The following is a 25945-nucleotide window of genomic DNA, read 5'->3' on the forward strand; positions in this document are numbered from 1 at the left end:
TAAGATTTTTAGTACAGAATAACATCGCTGGAGAGCGCATTAATAACTGTGCATTGACTACATATAAATAAATATATTTCATATACAATATTAACTGTTTACAATTTTATTTAACGTGATTTTTTTTTATCACACAAAGTAAATTGCCGATCATAATTAATGGATAAGTAAAATTCATAGAAAGCAAAATGTTCGGTCTCCTAATTAAGCAATGCATGCGGACATCGGCTTATAGAATAAATAATGTTAAGATTGATATAAAATACTTAAGTCAGGTTCCAATAAAAGAAAAACAAACTCTACAACAGACTTCTACAATCAATGATAAAAATTTAACAGAATCGAAGTATCCTGAATATGAAATAATCTATAGATTTTCTTATATAAAATATATAAGTTTTTATCATATATCTAAACGAAATATGTTAATAGGCAGTGGTGTAATAATACCACTAATGCTTTTATTATCTCAAGGAAGCATAATATCTGAGGTATCTGCTACTTTTATATCAATTATTGGTAAGCTTTAATTATAATAAAAAGTAATTCTAACATTTGCATGTTTATTTCAAGTAAAAAATGATCTTTTCTTATATAGTAAGTGGATTTACATTGTCACTGTACTTGACTGGAACACTTTTTACCAATCAAATTGGTATTATATATTTTAAAGATAATGAATCTATAAAAATTGCATATGTGAATAAATGGGGCAAAAGGATAGACGTAGACACTTCGATTAATGAAATTAAACCACTTCAAAGCATTTCTTCTCCAATAGGAAATAAATATTTTAAAAATGTATATATTAAATCACTTAAATATCCACTCAAACTATATGTACACTTCAATACAATTAATAATAAAGAACAACTAGTGAACATATTAGGTGATTATGAATAATATCTATATATTTAGACTTTAAATTTAATGATTTAATGTACATATTATAATATCCAAATATATTTAATTAAACAAAATATTTTATTTTTATTATTGCTTCAACCATCTAAAGTGAGCATAAGCACGATTCGCATCACATTCCTTGTGCAAATCATGCTTTCTTACAATAACACGACCCTGTAATAAAAAGATAGAAATAAAAAAGAGATAATAAATAATACTTAAATAAATTCTTGTAAGAATTATTTGTAACATATGATAGTAAAAGAAATAGACATAATATAAAAATTATATTAAAGAAAATTGATACTAACCCGTTTATGAAAAGCATCTATAAACTCTTTTGCTAATTGTTGAGGAAAATGTACAGATTTATCTTTACTTTTTGCTGCTTGTATTAACCAATTCATTGCCATAAATTTAGCTCTATTTTCACTTATTGCTACAGGAATCTAAAATATAATTAATTATTATTGCCTCGTAGTTTTTTATAACAATATATAAAAACAAAAGAATAATAAATTTATATAAATTACCTTATAATTTATACCACCTTTTCTATGATTCTTTAATTCTAAAATTGGTGTAACATTCTCAATAGCCTTACTAAAAATTACTTTTGGATCTAATTCAATATTATTTTTTTGACTAGGATCAGCCTTATGATAATGCTGTAACTGTATTAATTTAATAGCTTCAAAAGTTTCTTCCAGTAACGATCTTGCTAATTTTTTATCTCCTTTTCTCATAATATAATTTGTGAATTGACTATAACAGAGAATAAAATGAGGGATTAAAAAATTATATAGAATTATTATAAACATAAAAAAAATAACTCTTGTATAATGTAAAATATTGTGATGAAAGCACTTACTTTACAATATTATCATAAAATACTGAACATGTATCCGTGGTTGTTGCTGGTTTAATAGATTTATTAATAATTTCTTTTATTTCGTTTGATACACGTATATTTTGTTGTTCTTCCTTATTATATATTGGTTTAATATAACGAAGTGGAAATACACTATAATATCTAATAAAATAAAATTTTAAACTATTGTATAGAAGAAAAATAAATAAAGCATATATTTTTTCTTTTTTTTTTTTTTTTTTTTTTTTTTTTTTATATATTTACATATATCCTATATAATTTTAACTATAGCATATATACTTAGATATATCATACAAACAAAATATAAATAATATCAAAAGTATGCCATACATTATTATACCTTTGATCTTTGCATAAATTTAATAAATTAATTGTTTTTGTAGCAAATAAACGTAAATTTGACATAATTATATCTATATATTGGCTTCAAACAATTTTATTAGATATATAATTGACAGTTCGATATTATTCTGTATTATTTATGAGAATCGAATATTAAGATTTCTCGTTTAATCATAAATATTATAAAATAATCCACATTAACGATACTATATATCCTTTTAATTTTACATAGATAAGAAAGTGTAGAATTAAATTTTTCACATGTAGAGGACGCAACGAATCTATCGATTGTTGCGTCAAAAAATCTCGATTAGAATCTTCATTGAGAGATCAAGGCAAAAAAGAAGCACGAGGTATATTTTTTTGTTTACAATAAAATTTATTACAACGTATTATTCTCTAAATTCTACCTAAGTACTAAGAAATATTTAAAAGATACGAAGTTTTTTTTGTTTCATTATCTAGGAACTTTTATTCGCAATCGAACTGATGTATGTAGGCTTAAAGCGACCTCACGTGAATGTATGAAGTACATTCGTTTGCAAAACTGTTTAAAGTATATATGTCTGACAAGTTTATAAAATAAAGACGTTTTTATAAATTTATGAATGTTAATTTATTTAAAAATCATAATAATAAAAAGTAATTTATAAAAATGGATGAAGGCAAAGCTCTTAATATTTGTGTACCTGGTAAATGAACATTTTTTTATTTTATATACAAAGGAAAATTTTCAATATCGTTTAGTTTTTAATTATTTCCATAAACACATAGATTTGTTGTCATAATAATGATCGTTTTAGGACAAAGATTGTGTGCTTCTGATAAAGTTATTATATCAGGAGCTGGAACATATGAAGAACGAGGTTATATTTATTCTAAAATAGTTGGTGTTGTTAAATTTATTATGGAAGAAAATGTATGTATAAAAATGATTTAACCTTTTTAATTTTATTCTTTCTAACATTACAATTTATGCAGCTTTTTTTTTTTTTTAGACACGTACTATCGAGGTGCATGGTATTACAGAACAAAGTATAGTACCAGCACCAGGCGATATTGTTACTGCAATGGTTACCATTGTTAATCAAAGATTTTGTAAGTGTAGTATTAAATGTATAGGCGACGTAGTATTGACAAGACCATACAGAGGAATTTTAAGGAAAGAGGATGTACGCGCCATTGACAAGGATAGGGTGGAAATGTATAAGTCTTATCGACCTGGAGATATTATTCTTGCAAGAGTTGTATCCTTCTATAAAAATCTAACATTTCTAATTACATAGCTATATAACTATATATTATTTTTTATATATTAATTAGTTACCAATGACAGAAGCACATACTTATCAACTTAGTACAGCAGAGAATGAATTAGGAGTAGTGATAGCCCATAGCGAAGAAGGTAGTCTTATCATTTTTTATTCACAAAAATATACTTATTTTAGTATTCTATATAGATTTTTTTATTAACTTTCAGGTGTAGCAATGATACCTATAAGTTGGACCCAAATGCAATGTCCAAAGACATTATACAAAGAATATAGAAAAGTTGCCAAAGTTGTTCCTGAACATATTATAGCAGAATATTAAAATAAAATTTATTATACACGAATAAGATTTTTTCATTTTACCTATAAAAAGTAATGTTAAATGGAAGCAAAGATAAATAAATAAATATATTGAAAAAAATTTCTTATTTAAAAACTTTATTTCGAAGTGATATATAAAGATTATAGGGAATTTCGAACAATTATTCCAAGTAAAAATTCTCTAAATTAATAAAATTCTATTTGAAAAATTTCAATAAAATTTAAATCTTTTCTTAAAGCTTTAAAACTTCCATTGAGAAATACTAAAACATAACATATTTGGAAAATGAACTTTGGTTGAATATGATTGAATAGTGAAGACGTCCATCTTAGATGTTTTTATTGACATTCATTTTATAATGAATACAGTCCTAAAATATAATTTACAAAAATACTAAATTTGATATAACTTATTTAACAATATTTCATTACTGTTTGTCCAATAAATAATAATATTACTAATATTATACGATAAATTAAAAATTTACATATGCAATAATTTAATAATTTTTGCTTATATATATATATATATATATGAATTATATTCTAATGTATACGATTATATTATTTTATATTATTTTATGTAACATTTCAAATTTATATCAATAATGTTATAACAAATATTAAAACAAGTTTTCTATCTTTGTACAACTTTTTAGTTAATGGCTGCCATTTCTGACACATACTTACTTCGTCCATCTGAGCCTTTCGAAAAATCTCAAGTCATTCGATTTCCTGTATACCTGATTGAATTATTTTCGTGTAAAGTTTGTTGAGGATAATGGAAGAAATTGGAATTGTTTTGCCGGACAAAGTAAATACGTCTTATTATTATTATTTTATTTTATATTCTTCAAAAAAGGAGAATTAAAAGCCAAATAAATTATTAATACTTTTTTCATGTGGTTGCTCATAACCTCAATTAAGAACAATATTCACTTTTGGTTTATATTCTTTTTTTCTGATCTTCTTTTCTATTAATTTAGGATGTTACTGAAATCGATTCCAAACCAGCAATTGGTCATTATACGGGAGCTGGCGATGAATTAGATGTCGAAGATTTATATACCAAGTACAAGGCAAGAAACAGATAAATATTCTTATTAGATTTAATTATTCCTATATGCACAATTGTTATTATATATTTTTAACAGAAATTGCAAAGAATGTTAGAATTTCTGGAGGTACAAGAAGAATATATTAAGGATGAACAAAGAAATTTAAAGAAAGAATATCTACATGCGCAAGAGGAAGTCAAGCGTATACAGAGTGTACCTTTGGTCATAGGACAATTTTTAGAAGCTGTAGATCAAAACACTGGAATAGTGGGATCGACGACAGGTTCAAATTATTATGTCAGAATTTTATCTACGATAGATAGAGAACTGTTGAAGCCTTCTGCGAGTGTAGCACTTCATAAGCATAGTAATGCTTTGGTTGATGTTCTTCCACCAGAAGCTGATTCAAGTATCTCGATGCTTCAAGCAGGTGATATTCGCTTATGTATAGATATTTGCAAAGATACAAAAGTGAATTTTATTAATTTTTTTTTGCACATTTATGCTTTATATAGATGAGAAACCAGACATTCAATATAGTGATATAGGTGGAATGGATATGCAGAAACAAGAAATTAGAGAAGCAGTGGAATTACCACTGACACATTTTGAATTGTATAAACAAATTGGCATTGACCCACCTAGAGGTGTGTTGATGTATGGTCCACCAGGATGTGGAAAAACTATGCTTGCAAAAGCAGTTGCAAGACATACTACAGGTATTAATCTTACTGTATATTAGCAAAAATTTAACTATATAATTTAAATTAATACAAATTGTTTCATATAGCCGCATTTATACGCGTGGTTGGCTCTGAATTCGTACAGAAATATTTAGGAGAAGGACCAAGAATGGTCAGAGATGTCTTCCGTTTAGCTAAGGAGAATTCTCCTGCTATAATTTTTGTTGATGAGATTGATGCTATAGCTACAAAAAGATTTGATGCACAAACTGGAGCAGATCGTGAAGTACAGCGTATCCTTTTAGAGCTACTCAATCAAATGGATGGTTTTGATCAAACTACTAATGTGAAAGTTATAATGGCTACTAATAGGTAAAATAAGTGCAATGCAGTCTGCAAGTGTTTATTCGTAGTTTTAATTATAAATTATTTTATCTATATTTAATTCAATTTTACTTTCTTTCAGAGCTGACACTTTAGATCCAGCATTATTGCGTCCTGGTAGATTAGATCGTAAGATTGAATTTCCTCTACCGGATCGTCGACAGAAACGTCTGATATTTTCTACAATTACAGCAAAAATGAATTTGAGCGAAGAAGTAGATCTTGAAGATTACGTGGCTCGACCGGATAGAATTTCAGGTGCTGATATAAATGCCATTTGCCAAGAAGCTGGTATGCATGCGGTTCGAGAAAATCGCTATATAGTATTGGCAAAGGACTTTGAGAAAGGTTACAAGAATAATATTAAAAAAGATGAGTCTGAGCATGAATTTTACAAGTAGAATGGAAAGATTAATTACGTTTTATGCTCATACTTTATGTTATAATATGTATTTGCAAATTCATGTATCGCTATAAATGTAGTACTCAATATATCTATACAAAATTATCATTTTCTATTGCATATATGTGTATATATATATATGTATATATATGTATACACGCACACACCTTAACACATAACCTTTTAACTACTTTTATATACATTTGTATGTTCGTAATTATTCATCCTTTTTACCATTTAATCTCGTTTTTATAACCAGATAAATACGAACGAATCATGAAAATTATAATGTTGCTTCTACAAGTCAAAGAAAAGCTTTTTCATAGCACGTTATATATTGGGTATATTTATAGAATATGGCGTTTAGTTGTTTCTGAAGAGAGCGGTTTATTTATATTTATCGTTACGATTAGTTTATGGCGTAAATATGAATTTATTTTAATTCATGTATCTTTAAACTGTGTTCGAATATTTCTCGAAAATAATGATTATAAACTAAGTTATAAAGTGATTAGGATTGTAGTATTTGATTCGGCGTTTCTAACTTAACCTTCAAGGGTAGATTTTGGAAGATTATTATGCAGTTATATTTCCAAAAATGCCTTTATTTTCAAATAAATTTTCTCCAAAGAAAACACCAACGAGAAAAGCGCCAACATTTTTAATGAATAAAGATTTAAGTCCTAAGAGAATAGAAAAAGAATTAGGTCCTGATATAGGATCTATTCGTATAAGACTTGGAGACCAAGAAACAGTTTTCGAAAATGGCTCATGGATACCAGGTACAGAAACTATATTATTCTATTATTATTTCTATATATTTATTGTTATTTTCATAGAATCCGGAAAAGTAAGTGGTACATTTAAAGAAAATGAAAGACTGAAAAAAGAAATTAAAAGACTCGAAGAAGAAAACAATTTATTAAAATTAAAGTTTGAAGTAATGTTAGACATGGTAAATATTAGACAGATAGTAATTATGTTTTAATTCTTGTTTTTTTTTTTTCTTGTTTCTTTTTGTTTTTTAATGTAAATATAAAATGTACTTATATTGTCGTATTGCAGTTAACACAAACTACAACAGAAGCTCAATTTCAAAAAGAAGAACTGGAAAAATTAAGGAACGGTATATCATCTGATAGATAATTAAAATGATATATTACAGAAGATACGATATTTTCAATAGTTTTATTTTGAACAATTTTATTTTGTGCTGTTTTTGTGCACTCTAGTAATATTATGCAAATAAAGCTTATATCAAAACAAAGAGATTAACTAATTTCTAATCTCAATAATAAATTTTACATTCTTTAAAATAAGGCACAAATGATCGTAATATGTTTATCACTATAATATCCTTTACTTTTAATAAACTTTGATTATAGTTGTACGAAATGTATATAATTTACAATATTGTAATGTTATGATTAATCCATGACATTTTCTGGACATGTTTTGCGTGTATGACCTATTAAAAATATAATAAAACATACTAATGTAAACTTCAACTTCTACAGTATTGTAATTATATAGAAAATAATTTGTTTTATAAAGTACAAACCTTCAGTTCCACAAATGCCACATTTTCTTTTGGCACGAGTTCCTTGAGATCTACTTGAAGTAGAGCTATTTCCTTTGTGCTTAAAATTATTATTTCTGTTCCCAAAATTTCCTGAATCTGTTCTTTCATTCATATTAACATTTACATCTACATCGGCCCATTTAAAAAAGTTACATGTACTGTCCCTACCTTTAGGACAAGTATAAAAGGGTCTACCTTTATTTGGCCCTTCTTTTTGAACTGTAAGTCTATAAAATGTATGAAAATAAAAGTAAAACTTTATAATAAAATATCTTTTATTAACAGTTTTTTACTTACTGTTTAGCTGGTTCATTACAAATACACATAATAACATTATTTGTTCCTGAAACACTAGTATTCATCCAATCAGTAGAGTTACTACTAGTACTAGGCTGTTGTGTTCGATTTTGTGTCATCCAAGATTGATTTGAAATTTGATTACGATTTGTTGTATTTTCTTCTTGTGGTCTATCAGAAGCCCACAGAAAGAAATTACAGCCACTACCCTGAGGTTGTGCACATTTATAAAATTGTCTTCCTACAAATATTAAGAATGTTTAATTTTGTTGTACTACGTCATAGTATTTTAAATCATTATCTAGATATAATTTACCTTGGTTTGGACCATCCTTTCTTACTGTTAATTGAATTGCATGCTGGTGGCATTGACACATTATCTCAGCATCATTATCTATGTTCCCCCAGGATACAATATCATTAGTGTTTGTATGATTACTACCCAATCCTATTGTCTGATTGAAATTATCAGTATTGTTTTTCATTTTAGCAGATGCAATATTGTCTTTTCTTCGATTATTAGGATTTCTTGAACGGTTTTCACTTCTTTGAGTTATCGTTCTCGAATTTGATATAGATTCTCCCATATTATTGCGCATTTGAGTCCTGATCAATACTTCTGAACTGCTATTCGTGGTTTCATAGCCACTATCAGTGATACGTGATATTTTTTTAATATTATCATCTTTGATATTTATTGTTTCATTAAAATTAGGATCACAACCACCTATACAAGTTGTATATGTACTTCCAAAAAGATGAAACATATTCCGTGCTAATTTAAATTCCAGTTTACGCATGTTTCCAGTACACTGAAGGAACAAAAAGTTTATAGTTACGAATCATAATTCTCTGGAATTATTGAACGATAACAAATGGACAAGTAGGCAGACCTGAGTACATGTATTTTCCAATACTGTAACATTTTCAATCGATTGAGGAAACCATATAGCATTATTGCATGATGGAAATCCCATGCAAGTTATATATTTTCCTGTACCTTGTTTCCTATCTTTTAATATCATATCAGAACCACATTTAGGACATTTGAAAACAACTGTGTTTGTAGAAGTATTAATTATATCAGTTTCTTGTACTTGTGCTGGTTGTTCTTCAAGATATTCTGCTATAGCATTATCAATCAAATTAGCATGTTGCATTGCTAATTTGAATACATCACGATATTTTGCTATCTGGTTTTGTAGGACTAGTTTCGGATCTTTTTGACCATCACAAATTCTACAGATAAAAAGAGTGTTTGTGACATATATATATATATATATACATGTTAAAATAGAATTTATAAATAAAAAAAAAAATGAAATTTTAATAACATACAATTTAAGATCTTTTTCTAAATCTGCTCTTAAATTTGGCTTAGACATTGCAAATCCCATATTATCATAACCCATTACAAGTCCAATTCCTAATTTTGAAGGCATAAAATGTTTACCATCTTGCAAGCCCACATATTGTCTTGACTTTATTGTATCTATGTGTTCTGCATGAGTTGCATCAGTTCCAATCCCATGTTTATCCATTAATGCGATTAAATCTGCTTCAGTTAATAATTTAGGAGGTGAAGTTTCTTCTTTTATCATTTCAATGCTAGTCGGTTGAAATGTTTGCCCCTCTTGATACCTATGTATTTCTTTATCATTCCATTTTTCGTATATGTACACATCTAAATAATTTTTTGCTATGATCTGAAGACCATTTGCAAGAAATTTTTCTCCAGCTATATTAATTTCTACTATAGTCTCTTGTCCTTCTGCATTTTTTGATACACAAGCCAGAAAGTGTCTTACAATAAATTCATAGACTTTTGCTTCATTTCCTATTATAAAGTATGAAGTAAAAAATTCTTATCTTTATATAATTCTAGATATGATTCATACCTGTTAAAGTAGAACTATACTTCGTTGGATGAATAGGAGGATGAGCTTGATCGCTCTTTTTGCCTTGTCTAGGAGATACTCCATCTTCCAATAACCGTTGTGCAAACTGACCCCATACCGGACTATCTCTATGTTGAGTAACTAAAGATTGTAAATTCATTTCTTTCGGAAAAATGTTTGTTTCTGTACGCGGATAGCTAATTAAACCTTGCGTGTATAATTTTTCTGCTATCTTCATAATTTCTTTTGCATTTAAATTCAATTTCCGAGAACCCTGTTTTTCTAATTCCTAATAATATAAAGAAATATAAAGATAAATATAAAGGTAATATAATAAGTTTGATATCAAATATAAACTATTGTAACATTATTGATTTTGTTACTTACAACTGTATCTAATGGTAAAGGTCTCCATTTGCTTTTGGGTTTACTGGTAACTTTAATTACAGTAGCAATAGGATTTTCTTGACAAATATCAAGAAATATTTGACAAGGTAATTCTTCAAAAAGTCTTACTCTGTCCCAACGAAATTCAACAGAAATGTCATTAAGAATATTCATTACTTTTATTTTCCAATATGGTTCTGGTTGAAATCTTTCTATAGCCAGAAATCTTTCCACCACAAATCCTAATGTTGGAAACTGACAACTACCATAACTTATAAGCATGTCTGCAAGTGTTCTAGGAAATACTTTTTGTAGTCTTAATGTTTGAAATCTTGTAAACGCAGCACCTAAACCACAATTATTTAAGAATAATATTATACCCAATAAATAATATTATTGCAATAGTGTATATATGCAATAACAAACGAGCATCGAGAAAGTGATGCTAAGGCGTGCGAGCGAAAAGAAAATTAATCATGTATCGAATAGGCCACGAGCAGAATGTATACAAATTAAAAAACGTACTTTTATGTATATTTAATTAAGTAAACTAATTGTGTCCGCATAATCTTACTTTTCCCGTAAGTATATTATATTAAGGGCCACGGTGAAATACTACAATTATGCTTGCTTTGCAAGTGCAATTGATATTGCAACATACCTATTCTTAAATCTAATTCACTTCTTATGTCTACAGCATCACTGACAGCTTTATTTGGTGTATCTAAAGTTTGAAGAGCTCTGTTTATGGATATTTGTGTGATTTCTGAGAATTTTGCTCTACAATAAAATATATATTTTATGTTATAATTTAAAAATAACATAAATAATTGATTATTATCTAACATATACTACCTATATATGCGTATATCTGGTTTAACTGCCTGGCATACTTCTATGATTTCAAATCCTATGTTTTCTCCTTCTCGATCACAATCAGTCCAAATGATCAAAGCTCTGCAGTTCTTTACTTCTTTTTCTATAGTTCTTTTTATTTGTGAATATTTGTCATCTATGCAATCTTTCATAACAGGAGCATCAAATAAACTTAAAGGATGACATCCTTGCCATTTTTTATAAGCACCTACAAATTCATAGCTCAACAAATGTCCAGAAACAGATGTCATTATCATTTGACAATCTTCATTCCACAAGTGTACATTGAATTCATAAATTTTATTATAGACTGATAAACCCTCCCTCTGAGAAACAAATAAAATTTTTAATTTAACTAGACATTAAATCCATGACTCTGTAAAGTTTTCTTTCATTTTAAAATACAAATAATAATATTTACTTTTCTACAATTGCCGCGTGACAAATAAGCAGCAATGTTTTTCGCGGCATCATTTTTTTCAGCGACATTAAGAACTCTCATAATATGATTAGTACTTTTATTTCTGCCAATATAAATTGTATTCTTTCTTAATTTAATCGCACTTATCTTTATATTCTTAAAGGAGTAAATAAAACTAACATAATGAATGGTATATCTTATCATTATTTTCAATCCCAAAGTAATATATTGATAGGTTTATAAACTATTGTTATTATCATTTTTAACAACACAAACCACTTTAGCATTTTAATAAAAATAAAACAAATTTATTTTTTATACAACACAAAAAATATTTTCAGAAATGTTTTTCACTTTTAAATCATCCTGCATTTTGTATTGACTGATGCAGAACCCGCCATTATAATGCTATTTTAATTTATAGATATTGCGCGTGTAACATTTGGGTATATTTACATGCATCTATATATGAGATGCTAAATTATTACATGGTTTTACATAGTGTTACGTTTAAATCGCAAATAACTTGCTACGTGTTACGTTTAAATTCTACCATTTACTTAAAAAATAAAATTCTCAGACTTATTCGAAAGTAATTATTAGAACAATGAAAATCAATCAGATTTTTTTAGAAACTTGCCTTTAAAACATGTCAATTCGAATAAAATAGAAACTAATATAAAATCTTAATTTATTTTTCAATATGACAGTTTTTAGTGTCTCGTAAATTTTTTCATAGGAAATAAGTATTTCTAAATATAATACAAAATTATAAACTATATCGTAATTAACTTATACCAATTCTGATCAGTTTCAATGGTTCTTAGGGTAGAAAAATTAGTTTTGCTACTTTAAAATAATGTTAAGGGTTATTGATTGTGATATATTAATCATGAAAAATACTATATGCAATTAACTAACCTAACTGGTTAAGCGAAAGGCAAAAATAATGATTTTAAGATATTTCTGGTTAAGTCTTTTACTTGCAACTATTTATTTACTTTATTCACACAGCTATTTTACAATAATATGGTACTTTCTTCCCAAAGAATTGAACAATGTAACTCATATATTATTCAGTACATCAGAATTGGAATTATTAGAAATAAATGAAAAACAGAAAATATTTACTAGAGACGAATTAAAAAAACATAATAATATTGAAAATGGATTATATCTTTCAATATTAGGCCAAGTTTTTGATGTTACGAAAGGAGCAAAGCATTATGAACCTGGAGCATCTTATCACATATTTGTTGGTACAGAAACTTTATTATAGGTTACAAGTATGTAAGATTAAAAAATTTTTAACGAAGTAATTTTTTGTTCATTATTAGGGCGTGATGCATCTCTAGCATTTGTCACTGGAAAGTTTGATGAGAAAGAAGTAACCGATGATACTTCTGTACTGTCTGCTCAACAAATTAAATCATTAGATGACTGGGTACAATTTTATAATGAAAATTACATTTATAAAGGTATACAATATTATAAAAATTATATATTAAACATTAATATAAACAAAAGATAAATTTTTTAAAGGAAAATTAAGTGGAAGGTATTTCAATGAAGATGGTACTCCAACGCTTGAGTCTATAAAAGTACAGCAAAAATTAATAGATGCAAAAAAAGAAATAGCAGATGAAGAACAAAAGAAAAAATTATTTCCGACTTGCAATATGGAATGGAAAGTCGATATAGGCACTACTGTATGGTGTTCTAAAAGAAGGTAATAATATGACAAAAATGATATATATATATATATATATATACATATATATATACAGGTTAACGAATAATTTATTTGTTTAATTTATAGTGGTGGTATAGAAAGAGATTGGATCGGTGTTCCAAGAATGTATTTTGAAATGCCTAATTCAAAACAACACAGATGTGCTTGTATTAATCTTGATAGTAAAGAATATAAAGAAAATAAAGGTAATTTTAAAGAATACAATGGTTGTGCAAGGAGTTCGATAAAGTGTAATATAAAGTAATTTCTATCTTAGAAATATTTTTGAAATCTGCTTATTACACAAGAGTATTTTATACTAAATCTATTTTTACTGGTATAAATGAAATGAATAAACAGAAAGCAAAAAAAAGACCTTAAAGAATAATGTACTTTTATATTTTGTAAGAAATTCATTTTTGTAAATAAAGCTGATTATATGAAGTTCTTATTTTTCATCTATTAAAAAAATTCTAAAAAAAACTTTGAACATTCTTATATATACTATGAAATGACTCGTACGAAAAAAATATAGGAACTATAATATTTCGCAAAGTATTATTGTGGTAGCAAAAAGTTCTTTTTATCATGTTTGATATTATCCAATATACTAATAGCTTATAAGTGTACAAACAATTAATTAATGTGAATTGTCGTCATTATATCGACTTAATATATGTTCGTATGATATCAATATAAAGTCTTATATAGAATTATAGAACAACATGTCAGTCATTACTACTATCGAGTGTTTAGAAATTTTGAGATTACAAACACTGTAATATATATGAAACATATGTTTCAAGTGTTTTGACTAATATTAGAATATAGATACCAAATATTAGATATGTATAATTTTAAAAATTGTATTGATTCCACATAAAATACTTCTTAATATTATATTTTTTAAGATATATAAATTCACATGTCATTAATGTTTATAAAAATAGTATAAACAAATATAGCACTACTAAACACTTACAGAATAACAATCACTTTGTTTCACTTTCAGAATTCACTGGTGAGTTAGATTTGATGTAATTTAACTTATTAAGTAATTCTTGCATTGATCTATGTCTAAAATTAATCTTTGATCCAAACACTTTTTTAATTTTAGTTCTTCTCTTTTGCAATTTAGAATTATTGGGTTGTTGTTGAAACTGGATCATCCTTTTGTACCTTTTTACACTCATATATAAAGAATTTTCATTTCCATTTGTTGTTTCTTCAAAAATTGTTTCCAAATTATTTACTTTCTTCTTAAAACTTTTATCTAAATAATAATCTTTAACATCTTCATCGCTTTCCATTTCTTTACAATTTCTTTTTTTTGGTCTAAGACTGCATCTAATCGTCGTGTAAATAAAAAGAAAACTTTAAAACAAAATACATATAAGTGCATATATATATATATATATATATATATATATACATATACTTGTAAATACCTCCTATTTAAAAGTTCTGCGGAAACTGTTTTTGGCACTCTTTTTCTAAGATTCCTTTTATTTTCTGACATTGAATGTAAATTAGTATTTACTGTTAACATTTCTAAGCTAGCAGTCACTGCTGGCATATTAACATCATCTATAGTATGGTTAAGTTTACTAAAAAATAATATAGTTATCACAATATTACAAAATTCTGATATATGAATATTGAATGTAAGTTTCACTTGTATGTTTAAAGTTATTAAAGAATTAGAGCCATTTTCTTTCTTAATAATTCACATATAACATATATATTTCTTAAAGTACATAATATTTATATTATTCTCTTATTATTTATTTTATTTTATAAAATAAATTTATGTAAAAATCATATACATACATGTAAACGACATGTACATGCTAAATGATACATTTATGTTACTTACGCTGTTTCAACAAATTCTTCATCCATTTGTCCAGTTATCAATTCAACTGAGAAACCATTGAATAATTAAAGATGAATTCATTCCTTCATTATATATTCGATATTTATTTATATTTATATTACTACAGCCAGTATAAATGAACCAACTTGTCCATCACGATTTCATTGAGTACATTCTTGTATATAGTTGGTACAGTTTCAAAATGAAAGTTTAACTTATAAGAGTTGATTGGTATTTATTATTTTATTTCATATTTACGCCTTTAATATAAATTATTTCAATTTCATCTATTCTAATTCATTATGAATTGATTCAATTTAAATTGATCTTTCTAATATTTGCATAAATCTTTAATATAATTAACCGATTATTTGAATTTAAAATCCATTCACATAATTGGTTGATAGCAAGTCCATAGACTATGTAGTATATATCATACAACTATATATACAATATTATAGATACTTACTATAAATAAAGTTACTAAAAATCAGAAAAGCCTTTCAGGCTATTCACCAGCTTTCGCTCGTAGAATATGAGACTTCAGCGACAAGTGGACAAAATATGAACTGCAAGCATAATGGGGACATTGTCACCATTAAGGACCTATTGTATCGATGTATAAGTTGTGTAGGTTATACACCTTTCGAGAATAAACCAACGATCGCATTAATTTGCGAGATAAATGTTTATATATAGTAAAACAGTAGTACATCCTTCAAATGCAACGAAAAACTATATGCTGGATTATACTCTATTCTGAAAATAGATCAATTGAGAAGTATTTATTAATTTTACAAATTTTATATTTTTTGTTTTAGTTAAATTTATACAAATGCAAAAGCGTATTTAATCATCCATTAGTAAATATTATTTTGTTAAATATTCTATTGTACATTGTTTAAATGTTAGTAAAATAATTTTATTTATTAATTATTCCTTCCTGATTTCGCAATTCCATGACCTGGAATTAGCTGAAAAAAAAATAAGAAAAGAAAAAAGAATATTTATATATGTATATTACTTATGTGAAAGATAAAGTTTTGCATACAAAGCAGAACTATACCGATAGTTGTATTAAAATTATTTTTAGTTTCTCAAATATACCATTAAATATTAGTTTATTTTACTCTGTGTACATTAAGGATGCGTCTTAAGAGCTCTTCAATCTTTAATGGAATGTACGATTGTTTAAATATTGCATTGTAGCATTTCATGTACATTGTACATTATTTAAATAATTTGAAAATGATCGTATCTATAAAATGATTGAATGTAGCGGTACGGAAAGAGTGTATTTCGACATTTAATTCTCGAAGTACGAGAATGCTAACTCGCATTGTCCTTTCAACGATACTTCTTGTTAATATTAAACGATCGACGTACGCTGAAAGAAAATTATTCTAAGTCCAACGCTTCTTAAGGGCTATGCAGATCTTTAACAGGATGTGGTGTTGTTTAAATATTGCATTATCGCATTTCGTGTACATTATACAATGTGTAAATAATTATAAAATCATCGAAACTGTCAAATGTAGCCGCCGAGAGAATATCTCGATATTTATTTCTCGAAGTACGTAAGAAAACTAACGTGGTAATTGGCACGCTTAATATGATCTTCGTTATTGTTGATTTATTGAACAATCGATATATATCGAAAGAAAATTATTCTATGTCTAATGCGTCTTAAGAGCTAGACGACATTTTTACGGAATTTAATATCATTTAATTATTATTTCGTTGTACTTCAAGTACATTGTACATTGCACATTATTTAAATAATTAGAAAATCATCGTATCTATAAGTTTAAATTAAATGTAGCCGTATAGAGATTGAAAGAGAGAGAGAAAGAGAGAGAGCGTGTATTTCGATGTTTATCCCTCGGAGTACGAAAGGAAACTAACGTGATAAATCGCAAAGTCTATCTTATGTTCCTTCTTGTTGACATAAATGGTCGACGAAGTCTAAAAGAAAATTATTCTATGTTTAACATGTTTTTAGTATTGGATGTCATTTGGCGAATGTATGTAAGCATATGTTTAAGCGAGTGCTGTTGAAATATTAATTTATTGTACTGTTTTTAAAAATTCTTTTGTTTTTTGATTTTTAAAAATTCAAAGGAGGTATGTTCTTATTTTAAATCTTCATTTTTAAAACATTTTCATTTGTTTATCGAACTCTAATGAAACCATAGACTGCTTTAATTTATATTCGCTTTTGTTTTCTTTATTTATAACACTTTAATATTCTCTAGTTCCTTTCTCTCTGTATGTCCAGATTTTGTTTTCTCGATTCGGCAACGGAGCTACAGAGTATAAACTATGTTTCTCTATCTTTTCTTTAGTCAAGCTTGGTCGGTAATGGCGTCGGACGTTTGTTATTAAAGAAAAGTGATTTTCTATGAAAGAACAATGAAGAAAGAAAGAACGGCTGATAATAGTAGACCATATAAATTATAAGTATTTTTCTTTTTATATAATATAAAAGTATATTTTATATAATATAATAATATATTTTAATTATATTATTTTTAATTCAAAATTGTTTAGGTTATGTTTTCGATAGTTTTGTTTTACAACTTATACAATTTATATAATTTTCTAAAAAGTTATTACAAATGCATTATTACAAATTTCTAGATTCTTATGATAAGGATATATAATATAATACCTTATTTTAACATTTTTAATTTGAATTAAACATGAATGCATAATTTTGTATTTACACATGTGTTGTTTTTATTCCTAATGATTTTATAACCAAATAATTATTATTTTACAGCCCATCAAATAGTGAGCTTAACAGGCATAAGTTTTCCAAGGAAAAGTATAATTGTAAGTATTCACATTTATTAAATAATTATATTAAAACATATAATATTTTATCTTATTAACAGGGTTTTGTGGAATTGACGGTAGTTCCTTTGAGAGATACTTTGAGACTTGTAAAGCTTAATGCAAAACAATGTAGAATATATAGAGTATGTTTAAATGATACATATGAAGCACCATTTCAATATTTTGATCCATTTTTAGATATATGTCAAGGAGATGGTAAACAGTGAGTAATTTCAATGCCATTCATTTTTTCTATTTTATATATTATTTATGCAGTTATTAATATTTATGTAGGCGTTCATTGGAGTTCTTTTCGAATCTTCATTTAGCAGCAGCACAAAAAGTTGATCCTGATAACAATGTAGGTGAATTAGTTGTACAAATTCCACCAGATGCAGCACATTTGGTTGGAGAGGGTCGTCCTTTAAGGATCAGTATTGAGTTTTCATTAGAACAACCGCAAGGTGGAGTACATTTTGTAGTACCAAATTGTGAAGGCACTCTAGCAGAGGTACACGTATATAAGTAAATGAAATATTTTATTAATATGATAATACATCATTATCTGTACTTTTTGCAGAGAGGTGCTCATATGTATACATATAGCTATGAAAATTCATCAAGATTATGGTTCCCCTGTGTCGATAGTTTTGCAGAACCTTGTACTTGGAAATTAGAGTTTACTGTCGACGATTCTATGACTGCAATATCTTGTGGAGATCTAGTAGAAGTTGTTTATACTCCTGACATGCGCAGGAAAACCTTTCATTACATTCTTAATACTCCAGCTTGTGCTCCAAATATTGCTCTTGCTGTTGGGTAAGTAATCTTATTGTTTTAACGAAACTATATAAAAAATATTTTCTATTGATAGTCATATCATAATATGAACATTGTTTTTGCTATTTTTCAGACCTTTTGAAATATTTGTGGATCCTTATATGCATGAAGTAACACATTTCTGTTTACCACATCTGTTACCATCCTTAAAAGTATCTGCAAAATATATGCATGAAGCATTTGAATTTTATGAAGAAACATTATCCAATAGATATCCATATACCTGTTATAAACAAGTGTTTGTTGATGAGATAGATGAAGATATCAATGCATATGCAACTATGAGCATTTTAAAGTACAATGAAATCTTTTAAATTTGTTAAATTACAATTATGAAAACTGATTTCCCTTTCTTGTAAATTATATTATAACATAATATCATTTTTATAGTACAAATTTATTGCATTCTACTGCAATTATTGATCAAGTTTACATCACAAAGAAAGCAATGGCACAAGCAATTGCAGAACAATTTTTTGGCTGTTTCATATCTATGCAAAATTGGTCGGATACTTGGTTGCCAAAAGGTATATCGACATATTTAACAGGATTATATGCAAAAAAATGTTTTGGTAATAACGAATACAGAGAATGGATCCAATCAGTGAGTCATCAATTGTTCACTTCTAATTTATATCATAATGATTAAAATAAGTTTAAATGTATGTTATAATCTTAAAGACATTATAATCTTTGTTTTCAGGAACTTCAAGAGGTTGTAAAATATGAAGAACAATTTGGAGGTATAATATTGGATCCATCTCAACCGCCTGCTCCATTGCCCATTGCAGCAAATACTCCAGCACCAGCTCCTAGAGCACCAGACCCTGGTTTTTATTTTCCTATAAGGAATTTGCATACTATGTCACCGAAGTACATTGAAGTACTTCGAAAAAAAGCTCATTTAGTTATAAGAATGTTAGAGCATAGGATAGGCCAGGAATTACTTCTTCAAGTATTTATCATTGATCATTATTACTATATATATATATATATATATATTAAAGTATTATACTTATGTACGCACACATACTAGTATTTCGTGTGTGTGTGTGTGTGTGTATGTTACATAAAAGATAGAAAAAATACATTATTTAAAAATACTAATTGTAAATTTTTTATTTCATAGGTTTTCAATAAACAGCTATCACTTGCTGCAAATGCTGCACAACAAAAAATTGATTCTGGTCTGTGGTCTCACATGTTAATTAGTACAAATGTATTTACAAAAGCCATTTTTACAGTGACTGGAAAAGATATGGCTGTTTTTATAGATCTATGGGTCAGAACAGGTGGTCATGCAAAGTTTAGTTTAAGTTTTGTGTTTAATAGAAAAAGGTATCTATGAAAAAAAAAATTCTAAGAGTTCCTATGCTTTTGTTTTGCTAAATAAAATATATATGTGTTGATAAATATATAATAATACAAATACGATCACACAATATATAGAAATACAGTTGAATTAGAAATTCGACAAGATACGATCCATCAAAGAGGGATTAGAAAATACGTAGGACCATTATTAGTGAATATTCAAGAATTAGATGGTACATTTAAACATACTTTGCAAATTGAAGGTACTGCGGCTAAAGCAGATATAACTTGTCACAGTAAAAGCCGTAGAAATAAGAAAAAAAAGATTCCACTTTGTACTGGAGAAGAAGTTGACATGGACCTTTCTGCTATGGAGTAAGTAATAATTAAAGTAAATAATCTTATAAAATTATATGATCAAAGAAGTCTAATAATTTGATTCTTTTTTTATAGTGATTCTCCAGTTTTATGGATAAGATTAGATCCAGACATGACTCTTATGCGTGCAGTTCATATTGAACAACCTGATTATCAATGGCAATATCAATTAAGACATGAAAGAGATGTAACAGCTCAGTTGGAAGCTATAGAGGCATTACAAAATCATTCAACACCTGCAACGCGACTTGCATTAACAGATACCATTGAGAATGAACATTGTTACTACAAAGTACGACTTAGAGCAGCACATTGTTTAACAAAAGTAATATTCAGATTCTATGTTTATAAAGTAATTGTTATTTAAAATAAATTTTAAAGATTTTAATCATATCTTTGATATTATATAGGTTGCCAATGCAATGGTAGCAACATGGGCAGGTCCACCAGCGATGTTGGCAATTTTTCGAAAATTATTTGGTTCTGCATCTTGCAGAAGAATTATTAAACAAAATAATTTTTCAAACTTTCAACATTATTTTTTACAAAAGGTAAATTTTCATTTTCTTTATGTATCTTCCAAAGGATTAATGTATTGTGCTTTTATATATATATATATATATATATATATATATATATATATATATATATATATATATATATACATATATACATAGATTTTAAGATTTCATCTTATTTATTACATATACAGACTATCCCCGTTGCTATGGCAGGATTACGTAATGCTCATGGTATTTGTCCTCCTGAGGTTTTAGCTTTTCTAATGGATTTATTCAAATATAATGATAACAGTAAAAATAGATACTCAGATAATTATTATAGAGCAGCATTAATTGAGGCACTTGGAGCAACTGTAACACCAGTTATTAGTGTACAACAAGGGTAAAATATATTTTTTATTTTTTTTGTAATTTAAAATATACTATCAATCATATAAACCTAATTTTATTATTCATTAAATTTGTTAGGACAGCTATTACCGCAGAATCTTTATCGATTGATACAAAAGCTATATTAGAAGAAGTTACAAGGAATCTGAATTTAGAAAAATTATTACCTTGCTATAAATATACTGTTAGTGTAGCATGTTTAAAAGTTATAAGAATTTTACAAAAATTTGGCCATCTTCCAAGTAATCCGCATTTATTTAGAGCATATGCAGCATATGGACAATTCATTGGTATGTGCATGAAATATACAATGCTTATATGATATAATATTATACATGTTTATATTGTGTGTGTTTGTATGTGTATGTAAAATTTATGTATAATCCAAATATAATTATTTATTTTTGTCTTTTCAATGTAGATATACGAATTGCAGCTCTAGAAGCTTTAGTAGATTTTACAAGAGTCGATGGTAAGTGGGAAGATTTGGAATTTTTATTGGACATGGCAGAGACAGATCCACATCCTGGAGTACGTCATAGATTAGTAAGATTAATGGTTGAAAATCCACCATTCGAAAAAGTTCAGAAACATCATTTAGACAAATCTGAATTAGTAGATCGTATTTGGAACTTAATAAAGTATGTATAATTAAATGTCATTAAACATAAATTTGATTTTTTATTCCGATTAAATATAAATTTATATAATATTTTTATTATTTAGTGGGATGCTTTCACATGACGCCAAATTGAGATGCGATTTAGTTGATTTGTACTATACTCTATATGGTACAAAACGTCCTGTTTGTCTTCCAATTCCAGAACTCGCACTTATTACTAAGCCTAGAAAAATTGGTCTTCAAAATAGCCCAGAACGAGAAGTAAGTTTCTCCTCCTATGTAATTTCGTTATAAAAAAAATATATTGTCATAGAGATAATTCATTTAAATAACTTCATCCAATTATATAGATAAAACCAAATATTCAACATATAAAAAATGAATCAGTAATTGAATTAGATAATATAAGTGGAGCTAACAAACGCAAAGCATCGCCAAATAAGGATACACCAGGTCCATCTAATTCTACAGATTATAACCCAGAAGTAAAACGCCTAAAGCAAATAAACAATGTATGATCATTTTTTATTTATTGTATGTATAAAATATTATAAAAAATCACATAATATCCAGGAAATGTGTAATTTTATTCTAATAGGAAGGACGTGTTACACCAGTATCTAATGATGGTAAAGTAAAATCAGAATATTATAGCGATAATTCTGCATCTTTACCAGGTATTATGGGGACACAAGGTCCTGTAGGTTTTGAACCCGGAATGTTTAAAAAAGAATCAGAAGAACATAAACAAAAGGCTGATTCAATTAATAAGGTAATTTTTATTATATTTGTTTATTTTGTTTATTGTCTATCTGTTTGTATATTTGTGTATGTGTGTGTTTGTTATTTTATTATTATTATGTAATTATTTTGTCAGAATAAAAAGAAGAAGAAAGATAAGAAGAAGCACAAGCATAAACATAAGCACAAGCATGACCATAAACATGGAAAAGATAAAGATAAAAAAGAAAAGGATAAAATTAAAGATAAGGAGAAAGATAAGGAAAAAGAAAAAGAGAAAGACAAAGATAAAAATAAAGATAAAGATTCATCCATGCTTAAAGTTAAAGAAGAAACTCTGAGTTCTGCAAGTTCCAGTCTTAGTCCTGATGCAACTACTGCAACTAATGAATTTATTTTTCCCTAATAAAAATTTGTAAATACTTTTGTTACTGTAAATATTTTATACAGATTAAATATTATTATCTATTTATTACGGTATAAATAGAACATTTAATTGTACATAACATTAATTTAATCATATTGATCATACGAAATAATTTATTTCACGCTGTATTATAAATTTAGATATGTTTTACAATTTATAATTTTTTTTGTTATATTTTTAAAAATATTTTAATACATATAATACACATTTTTATGTATCACAAAAATCTCGTATGTCATTTTCATTGGGATAAAAAGCTATAAGCATTCTCTCTTTTATTTAAAGAGAATTTTTGTTTAAATTATATGAAATTAAATTAATTGTTAATTTTAAAATGAAATAATCCATAACACATTGGTATAATTGAAAATTAATTCTAACGAGAAAATGTATCGATACTAGAGACGCGCTTTTATTTAAATGCTATTTATTCAATGCTTGGGATGGCGTCCGAGGTGTTGCGGCAATTTCGAAGAGGGTAGTCTGTTTTGAAAATTTTGACAACGGTCTTAAAAATGGCAGATAATCAGCAAAGTAGATTTGAAAAATCTCTCGGTTTACTGACTACTCGATTTGTTACTCTTTTGCAAAAAGCGAAAGACGGCGTTCTCGATTTAAAAGTCGTAAGTACTTTCACTAAGTTGCGAGACAAAAAGTTAACTTGTATACGAGGTTAAGTCGTTACGGATGTACACGCCATTTCTAGCTTGCGGGAATTTTGAAAGAAGTATACCAATAATATGATAATTTTTATAAAGTCTTGTAAATCTCTTTCTAAAGAAAAATTTAAAGATGATAAAACTTCATTTCTACTTGTCTTATCTTTTACATCAATAATTTCTCATTATTCAATATGTGGGTAAACATAACCTAAACATAAAGAATTACGAATATGATACCATTATTTTATATCAATATTATATTTATTAATTAAGATAAAAAAATGTCTACTTGTAATATTGCAGGCCGCAGATATTCTAGAAGTTAGACAAAAAAGACGGATTTACGACATTACAAATGTCCTTGAGGGCATTGGTCTTATAGAGAAGAAAAGTAAAAATAGTATTCAATGGAAGTATGTATGCCAATTTATTATTATATTTCATTTAATTTCTAATATTTTAAAGTAAAATTTATTAATAAACACTAATTTTTTATATCTTATGTAGAGGTGCAGGTCCTGGTTGTAATACGCAAGAAGTTGGTGAAAAATTAACAGATTTGAAAGATGAAATTAAAAAATTAGAGGATCATGAACACTTATTAGATACACATACACAGTGGATTCAACAAAGTATAAAAAATATAGAGAACGATATAGTTAATAAAAAGTATGCATATATCTCTTATGAAGATGTCAAAGAAAATTTCCCTGATGATTTTGTATTAGGAATTCAAGCTCCACCAGATACAGAATTAAGTGTGCCAAATATGGCTCAGGTGAATGTACGTGAAAATATATTATATCATAAAGCACCATCTATTCATTATTGAGTAGTAACAAAAGTGTTTTATTTGTTAGATAGCAGAGGATGAAGAAAGAGAAATAAATTATGAAATGCTTTTAAAAAGTAATTCAGGTGAAATTAAGGTATATATGGTTCAACCAGATTTAGCAAAAACTTATGATAATAAAGTATTAGAAATGAGGTTACAAGAAGAATCAAAAGGTATGAAGAGAGTAAAAGAAGATGATGAGAAGAAAGAGGAGATCAACGTTAAACCAAAGAGAAAAGTAGGAAGGTAAGAATTTTAACAAATAAATTATATTATAAGGATAATTTAATAAATAATTGATATTAAAATATATATCTGTGTTGTTTTCGTAAGAAAAATATTTGCTCTTTATGTATCAGTAATAAAAAAGTAATATTATTGATCTGGTCAGAGCAAACAGTAACAATATCGGTTTTATAAGGGGATGAATAACTATTGAGAATATGTTGTTCATTTGGTATAAAACATACAAAAATATTATTTTATTAATTATTCTTTGCATAGAACAAAACATTCAGTAATTAAACGTTAGAAAGTATAGATATATGTAATAGCATGTAAATATATGTTTATAGACCACCAAAAGGTATCAACAAACATGGCTCTACCTTATCCGATGAAGAAGATGAAGATGATCCGGAATTAATAGAAGCAAAAATAGTTCTTCGTGATGTAAATACATCTGGTAAATAGAAATTACTCATAATAATTCTTTAATATTGATATTATAAATAACTTTTATTTATCTTTAGTTAAAATTAATTTATTTTATTATAGATATTATTCAAGGAGAACTTGAAATACTTGATCAATTTTATTCAGACAGTAAGTAAATTTTTCAGTTAATTCTTTTAACATTTTCTATATTATAATGTTTTATCAAATTCATGTATTGCTTATTTATAGTTTGTGGTCCACTTGTCAGATTAAGTCCACCGCCAGGAGAAAAAGATTACCAATTTAATCTTAGTGAAAATGAAGGGATTTTTGATTTATTTGACATCGCAGCAAAGTGAAAATTACATTTAGTAGTTTTCAAAAATCAATG

The 25945-nt window shown here is 26.9% G+C and overlaps 10 protein-coding genes across 13 annotated transcripts; 7 read left to right on the plus strand and 3 right to left on the minus strand.

Annotated features, from left to right (window-relative positions):
- Positions 1-33: 33 nt before the first annotated feature.
- On the plus strand, positions 34-980 carry LOC124427891. Its single transcript, XM_046971306.1, has 2 exons — positions 34-519; positions 599-980. Exons 1-2 carry the CDS (start codon positions 189-191, stop codon positions 901-903), a joined length of 636 nt encoding a protein of 211 aa, XP_046827262.1. The 5' UTR covers positions 34-188; the 3' UTR covers positions 904-980.
- On the minus strand, positions 886-2337 carry LOC124427889 (28S ribosomal protein S7, mitochondrial). Its single transcript, XM_046971303.1, has 5 exons — positions 2139-2337; positions 1778-1939; positions 1440-1671; positions 1218-1355; positions 886-1080 (listed from the first exon to the last, which is right to left on the minus strand). Exons 1-5 carry the CDS (start codon positions 2201-2203, stop codon positions 994-996), a joined length of 684 nt encoding a protein of 227 aa, XP_046827259.1. The 5' UTR covers positions 2204-2337; the 3' UTR covers positions 886-993.
- A 78-nt stretch (positions 2338-2415) lies between these two features.
- On the plus strand, positions 2416-3755 carry LOC124427894 (exosome complex component CSL4). Its single transcript, XM_046971308.1, has 6 exons — positions 2416-2493; positions 2606-2832; positions 2944-3059; positions 3139-3387; positions 3464-3545; positions 3621-3755. Exons 2-6 carry the CDS (start codon positions 2796-2798, stop codon positions 3731-3733), a joined length of 597 nt encoding a protein of 198 aa, XP_046827264.1. The 5' UTR covers positions 2416-2493; positions 2606-2795; the 3' UTR covers positions 3734-3755.
- Positions 3756-4385: 630 nt separating this feature from the next.
- On the plus strand, positions 4386-6365 carry LOC124427939 (26S proteasome regulatory subunit 6B). Its single transcript, XM_046971410.1, has 6 exons — positions 4386-4546; positions 4719-4811; positions 4887-5220; positions 5306-5509; positions 5581-5845; positions 5940-6365. The coding sequence occupies exons 1-6, from the start codon at positions 4514-4516 to the stop codon at positions 6256-6258; spliced, it is 1248 nt and encodes a 415-aa protein (XP_046827366.1). The 5' UTR covers positions 4386-4513; the 3' UTR covers positions 6259-6365.
- Positions 6366-6515: 150 nt separating this feature from the next.
- LOC124427942 (protein chibby homolog 1) lies at positions 6516-7768 on the plus strand. The gene is made up of 3 exons (XM_046971414.1): positions 6516-7042; positions 7100-7215; positions 7326-7768. The coding sequence occupies exons 1-3, from the start codon at positions 6859-6861 to the stop codon at positions 7404-7406; spliced, it is 381 nt and encodes a 126-aa protein (XP_046827370.1). The 5' UTR covers positions 6516-6858; the 3' UTR covers positions 7407-7768.
- Positions 7587-12313, minus strand: LOC124427938 (DNA topoisomerase 3-alpha). Of its 2 annotated transcripts, XM_046971409.1 has the most exons (12): positions 11902-12313; positions 11722-11824; positions 11280-11626; positions 11086-11204; positions 10425-10771; positions 10038-10326; positions 9478-9976; positions 9033-9378; positions 8456-8951; positions 8140-8380; positions 7822-8069; positions 7587-7728 (listed from the first exon to the last, which is right to left on the minus strand). In XM_046971409.1, exons 2-12 carry the CDS (start codon positions 11800-11802, stop codon positions 7688-7690), a joined length of 3054 nt encoding a protein of 1017 aa, XP_046827365.1. In that variant the 5' UTR covers positions 11803-11824; positions 11902-12313; the 3' UTR covers positions 7587-7687. The 2 variants fall into 2 exon arrangements, with proteins under 2 accessions (XP_046827365.1, XP_046827364.1); XM_046971408.1 differs by having other exon boundaries at positions 11722-12313.
- Positions 12314-12382: 69 nt separating this feature from the next.
- On the plus strand, positions 12383-13865 carry LOC124427940 (neuferricin). Its single transcript, XM_046971411.1, has 4 exons — positions 12383-12980; positions 13059-13199; positions 13264-13450; positions 13541-13865. Exons 1-4 carry the CDS (start codon positions 12671-12673, stop codon positions 13716-13718), a joined length of 816 nt encoding a protein of 271 aa, XP_046827367.1. The 5' UTR covers positions 12383-12670; the 3' UTR covers positions 13719-13865.
- Positions 13866-14338: 473 nt separating this feature from the next.
- LOC124427941 lies at positions 14339-15618 on the minus strand. 2 transcript variants are annotated; one of them, XM_046971412.1, is made up of 3 exons: positions 15330-15618; positions 14902-15060; positions 14339-14827 (listed from the first exon to the last, which is right to left on the minus strand). In XM_046971412.1, exons 1-3 carry the CDS (start codon positions 15353-15355, stop codon positions 14446-14448), a joined length of 567 nt encoding a protein of 188 aa, XP_046827368.1. In that variant the 5' UTR covers positions 15356-15618; the 3' UTR covers positions 14339-14445. The 2 variants fall into 2 exon arrangements, with proteins under 2 accessions (XP_046827368.1, XP_046827369.1); XM_046971413.1 differs by having other exon boundaries at positions 14339-14800; positions 15330-15609.
- Positions 15619-17656: 2038 nt separating this feature from the next.
- On the plus strand, positions 17657-24454 carry LOC124427957 (transcription initiation factor TFIID subunit 2). 2 transcript variants are annotated; one of them, XM_046971441.1, is made up of 20 exons: positions 17657-17785; positions 18110-18164; positions 18227-18390; positions 18462-18678; positions 18748-18986; positions 19081-19302; positions 19398-19611; positions 19711-19962; positions 20137-20345; positions 20457-20696; positions 20775-21024; positions 21110-21250; positions 21412-21602; positions 21689-21900; positions 22032-22251; positions 22337-22493; positions 22583-22744; positions 22831-23004; positions 23110-23388; positions 24366-24454. In XM_046971441.1, exons 1-19 carry the CDS (start codon positions 17742-17744, stop codon positions 23377-23379), a joined length of 3633 nt encoding a protein of 1210 aa, XP_046827397.1. In that variant the 5' UTR covers positions 17657-17741; the 3' UTR covers positions 23380-23388; positions 24366-24454. The 2 variants fall into 2 exon arrangements, with proteins under 2 accessions (XP_046827397.1, XP_046827398.1); XM_046971442.1 differs by lacking the exons at positions 17657-17785; positions 18110-18164; positions 18227-18390 and having other exon boundaries at positions 18542-18678; positions 18774-18986.
- Positions 23916-25913, plus strand: LOC124427959 (transcription factor E2F4-like). Its single transcript, XM_046971445.1, has 7 exons — positions 23916-24023; positions 24366-24475; positions 24570-24840; positions 24923-25143; positions 25473-25582; positions 25675-25722; positions 25804-25913. Exons 1-7 carry the CDS (start codon positions 23916-23918, stop codon positions 25911-25913), a joined length of 978 nt encoding a protein of 325 aa, XP_046827401.1.
- The last annotated feature ends 32 nt before the right edge of the window (positions 25914-25945 follow it).

This window comes from Vespa crabro, chromosome 11, assembly GCF_910589235.1.
Source record: "Vespa crabro chromosome 11, iyVesCrab1.2, whole genome shotgun sequence".
In the NCBI taxonomy this organism is placed as follows: domain Eukaryota; kingdom Metazoa; phylum Arthropoda; class Insecta; order Hymenoptera; family Vespidae; genus Vespa; species Vespa crabro.

Bases quoted from the DNA above. Each gene is read 5' to 3' on its own strand.
- LOC124427889 (XM_046971303.1), bottom strand. From the start codon at position 2,203: ATGTCAAATTTACGTTTATTTGCTACAAAAACAATTAATTTATTAAAT. The intron at 1,672-1,777 runs GTAAGTGCTTTC...TCTCTGTTATAG, and splicing joins TTTTATGATAATATTGTAAA to TCAATTCACAAATTATATTA. The intron at 1,356-1,439 runs GTAATTTATATA...ATTATATTTTAG, and splicing joins AAGGTGGTATAAATTATAAG to ATTCCTGTAGCAATAAGTGA.
- LOC124427942 (XM_046971414.1), top strand. From the start codon at position 6,859: ATGCCTTTATTTTCAAATAAATTTTCTCCAAAGAAAACACCAACGAGA. The intron at 7,043-7,099 runs GTACAGAAACTA...TTATTTTCATAG, and splicing joins AAATGGCTCATGGATACCAG to AATCCGGAAAAGTAAGTGGT. The intron at 7,216-7,325 runs GTAAATATTAGA...GTCGTATTGCAG, and splicing joins TTGAAGTAATGTTAGACATG to TTAACACAAACTACAACAGA.
- LOC124427957 (XM_046971441.1), top strand. From the start codon at position 17,742: ATGAAGAAAGAAAGAACGGCTGATAATAGTAGACCATATAAATT. The intron at 18,165-18,226 runs GTAAGTATTCAC...TCTTATTAACAG, and splicing joins TTCCAAGGAAAAGTATAATT to GGTTTTGTGGAATTGACGGT. The intron at 20,346-20,456 runs GTATCTATGAAA...CACAATATATAG, and splicing joins TTTGTGTTTAATAGAAAAAG to AAATACAGTTGAATTAGAAA.
- LOC124427941 (XM_046971412.1), bottom strand. From the start codon at position 15,355: ATGGATGAAGAATTTGTTGAAACAGC. The intron at 15,061-15,329 runs GTAAGTAACATA...ATTATTTTTTAG, and splicing joins GAAGAATTTGTTGAAACAGC to TAAACTTAACCATACTATAG. The intron at 14,828-14,901 runs GTATTTACAAGT...TTTGTTTTAAAG, and splicing joins GCAGAACTTTTAAATAGGAG to TTTTCTTTTTATTTACACGA.
- LOC124427940 (XM_046971411.1), top strand. From the start codon at position 12,671: ATGATTTTAAGATATTTCTGGTTAAGTCTTTTACTTGCAACTATTTAT. The intron at 13,200-13,263 runs GTATACAATATT...AATTTTTTAAAG, and splicing joins TGAAAATTACATTTATAAAG to GAAAATTAAGTGGAAGGTAT. The intron at 13,451-13,540 runs GTAATAATATGA...TTTAATTTATAG, and splicing joins GTATGGTGTTCTAAAAGAAG to TGGTGGTATAGAAAGAGATT.
- LOC124427938 (XM_046971408.1), bottom strand. From the start codon at position 11,925: ATGATAAGATATACCATTCATTATGTTAGTTTTATTTACTCCTTTAAG. The intron at 10,772-11,085 runs GTATGTTGCAAT...ATTGTGGTTTAG, and splicing joins TGAATTAGATTTAAGAATAG to GTGCTGCGTTTACAAGATTT. The intron at 9,977-10,037 runs GTATGAATCATA...ACTTTATAATAG, and splicing joins GTATAGTTCTACTTTAACAG to GAAATGAAGCAAAAGTCTAT.
- LOC124427939 (XM_046971410.1), top strand. From the start codon at position 4,514: ATGGAAGAAATTGGAATTGTTTTGCCGGACAAA. The intron at 4,547-4,718 runs GTAAATACGTCT...CTATTAATTTAG, and splicing joins GAATTGTTTTGCCGGACAAA to GATGTTACTGAAATCGATTC. The intron at 5,846-5,939 runs GTAAAATAAGTG...ACTTTCTTTCAG, and splicing joins GTTATAATGGCTACTAATAG to AGCTGACACTTTAGATCCAG.
- LOC124427959 (XM_046971445.1), top strand. From the start codon at position 23,916: ATGGCAGATAATCAGCAAAGTAGATTTGAAAAATCTCTCGGTTTACTG. The intron at 24,476-24,569 runs GTATGTATGCCA...TATCTTATGTAG, and splicing joins AAAAATAGTATTCAATGGAA to AGGTGCAGGTCCTGGTTGTA. The intron at 25,583-25,674 runs GTAAATAGAAAT...ATTTTATTATAG, and splicing joins TCGTGATGTAAATACATCTG to ATATTATTCAAGGAGAACTT.
- LOC124427894 (XM_046971308.1), top strand. From the start codon at position 2,796: ATGGATGAAGGCAAAGCTCTTAATATTTGTGTACCTG. The intron at 2,833-2,943 runs GTAAATGAACAT...TGATCGTTTTAG, and splicing joins TCTTAATATTTGTGTACCTG to GACAAAGATTGTGTGCTTCT. The intron at 3,388-3,463 runs GTATCCTTCTAT...TATATTAATTAG, and splicing joins ATATTATTCTTGCAAGAGTT to TTACCAATGACAGAAGCACA.
- LOC124427891 (XM_046971306.1), top strand. From the start codon at position 189: ATGTTCGGTCTCCTAATTAAGCAATGCATGCGGACATCGGCTTATAGA. The intron at 520-598 runs GTAAGCTTTAAT...TTTCTTATATAG, and splicing joins TACTTTTATATCAATTATTG to TAAGTGGATTTACATTGTCA.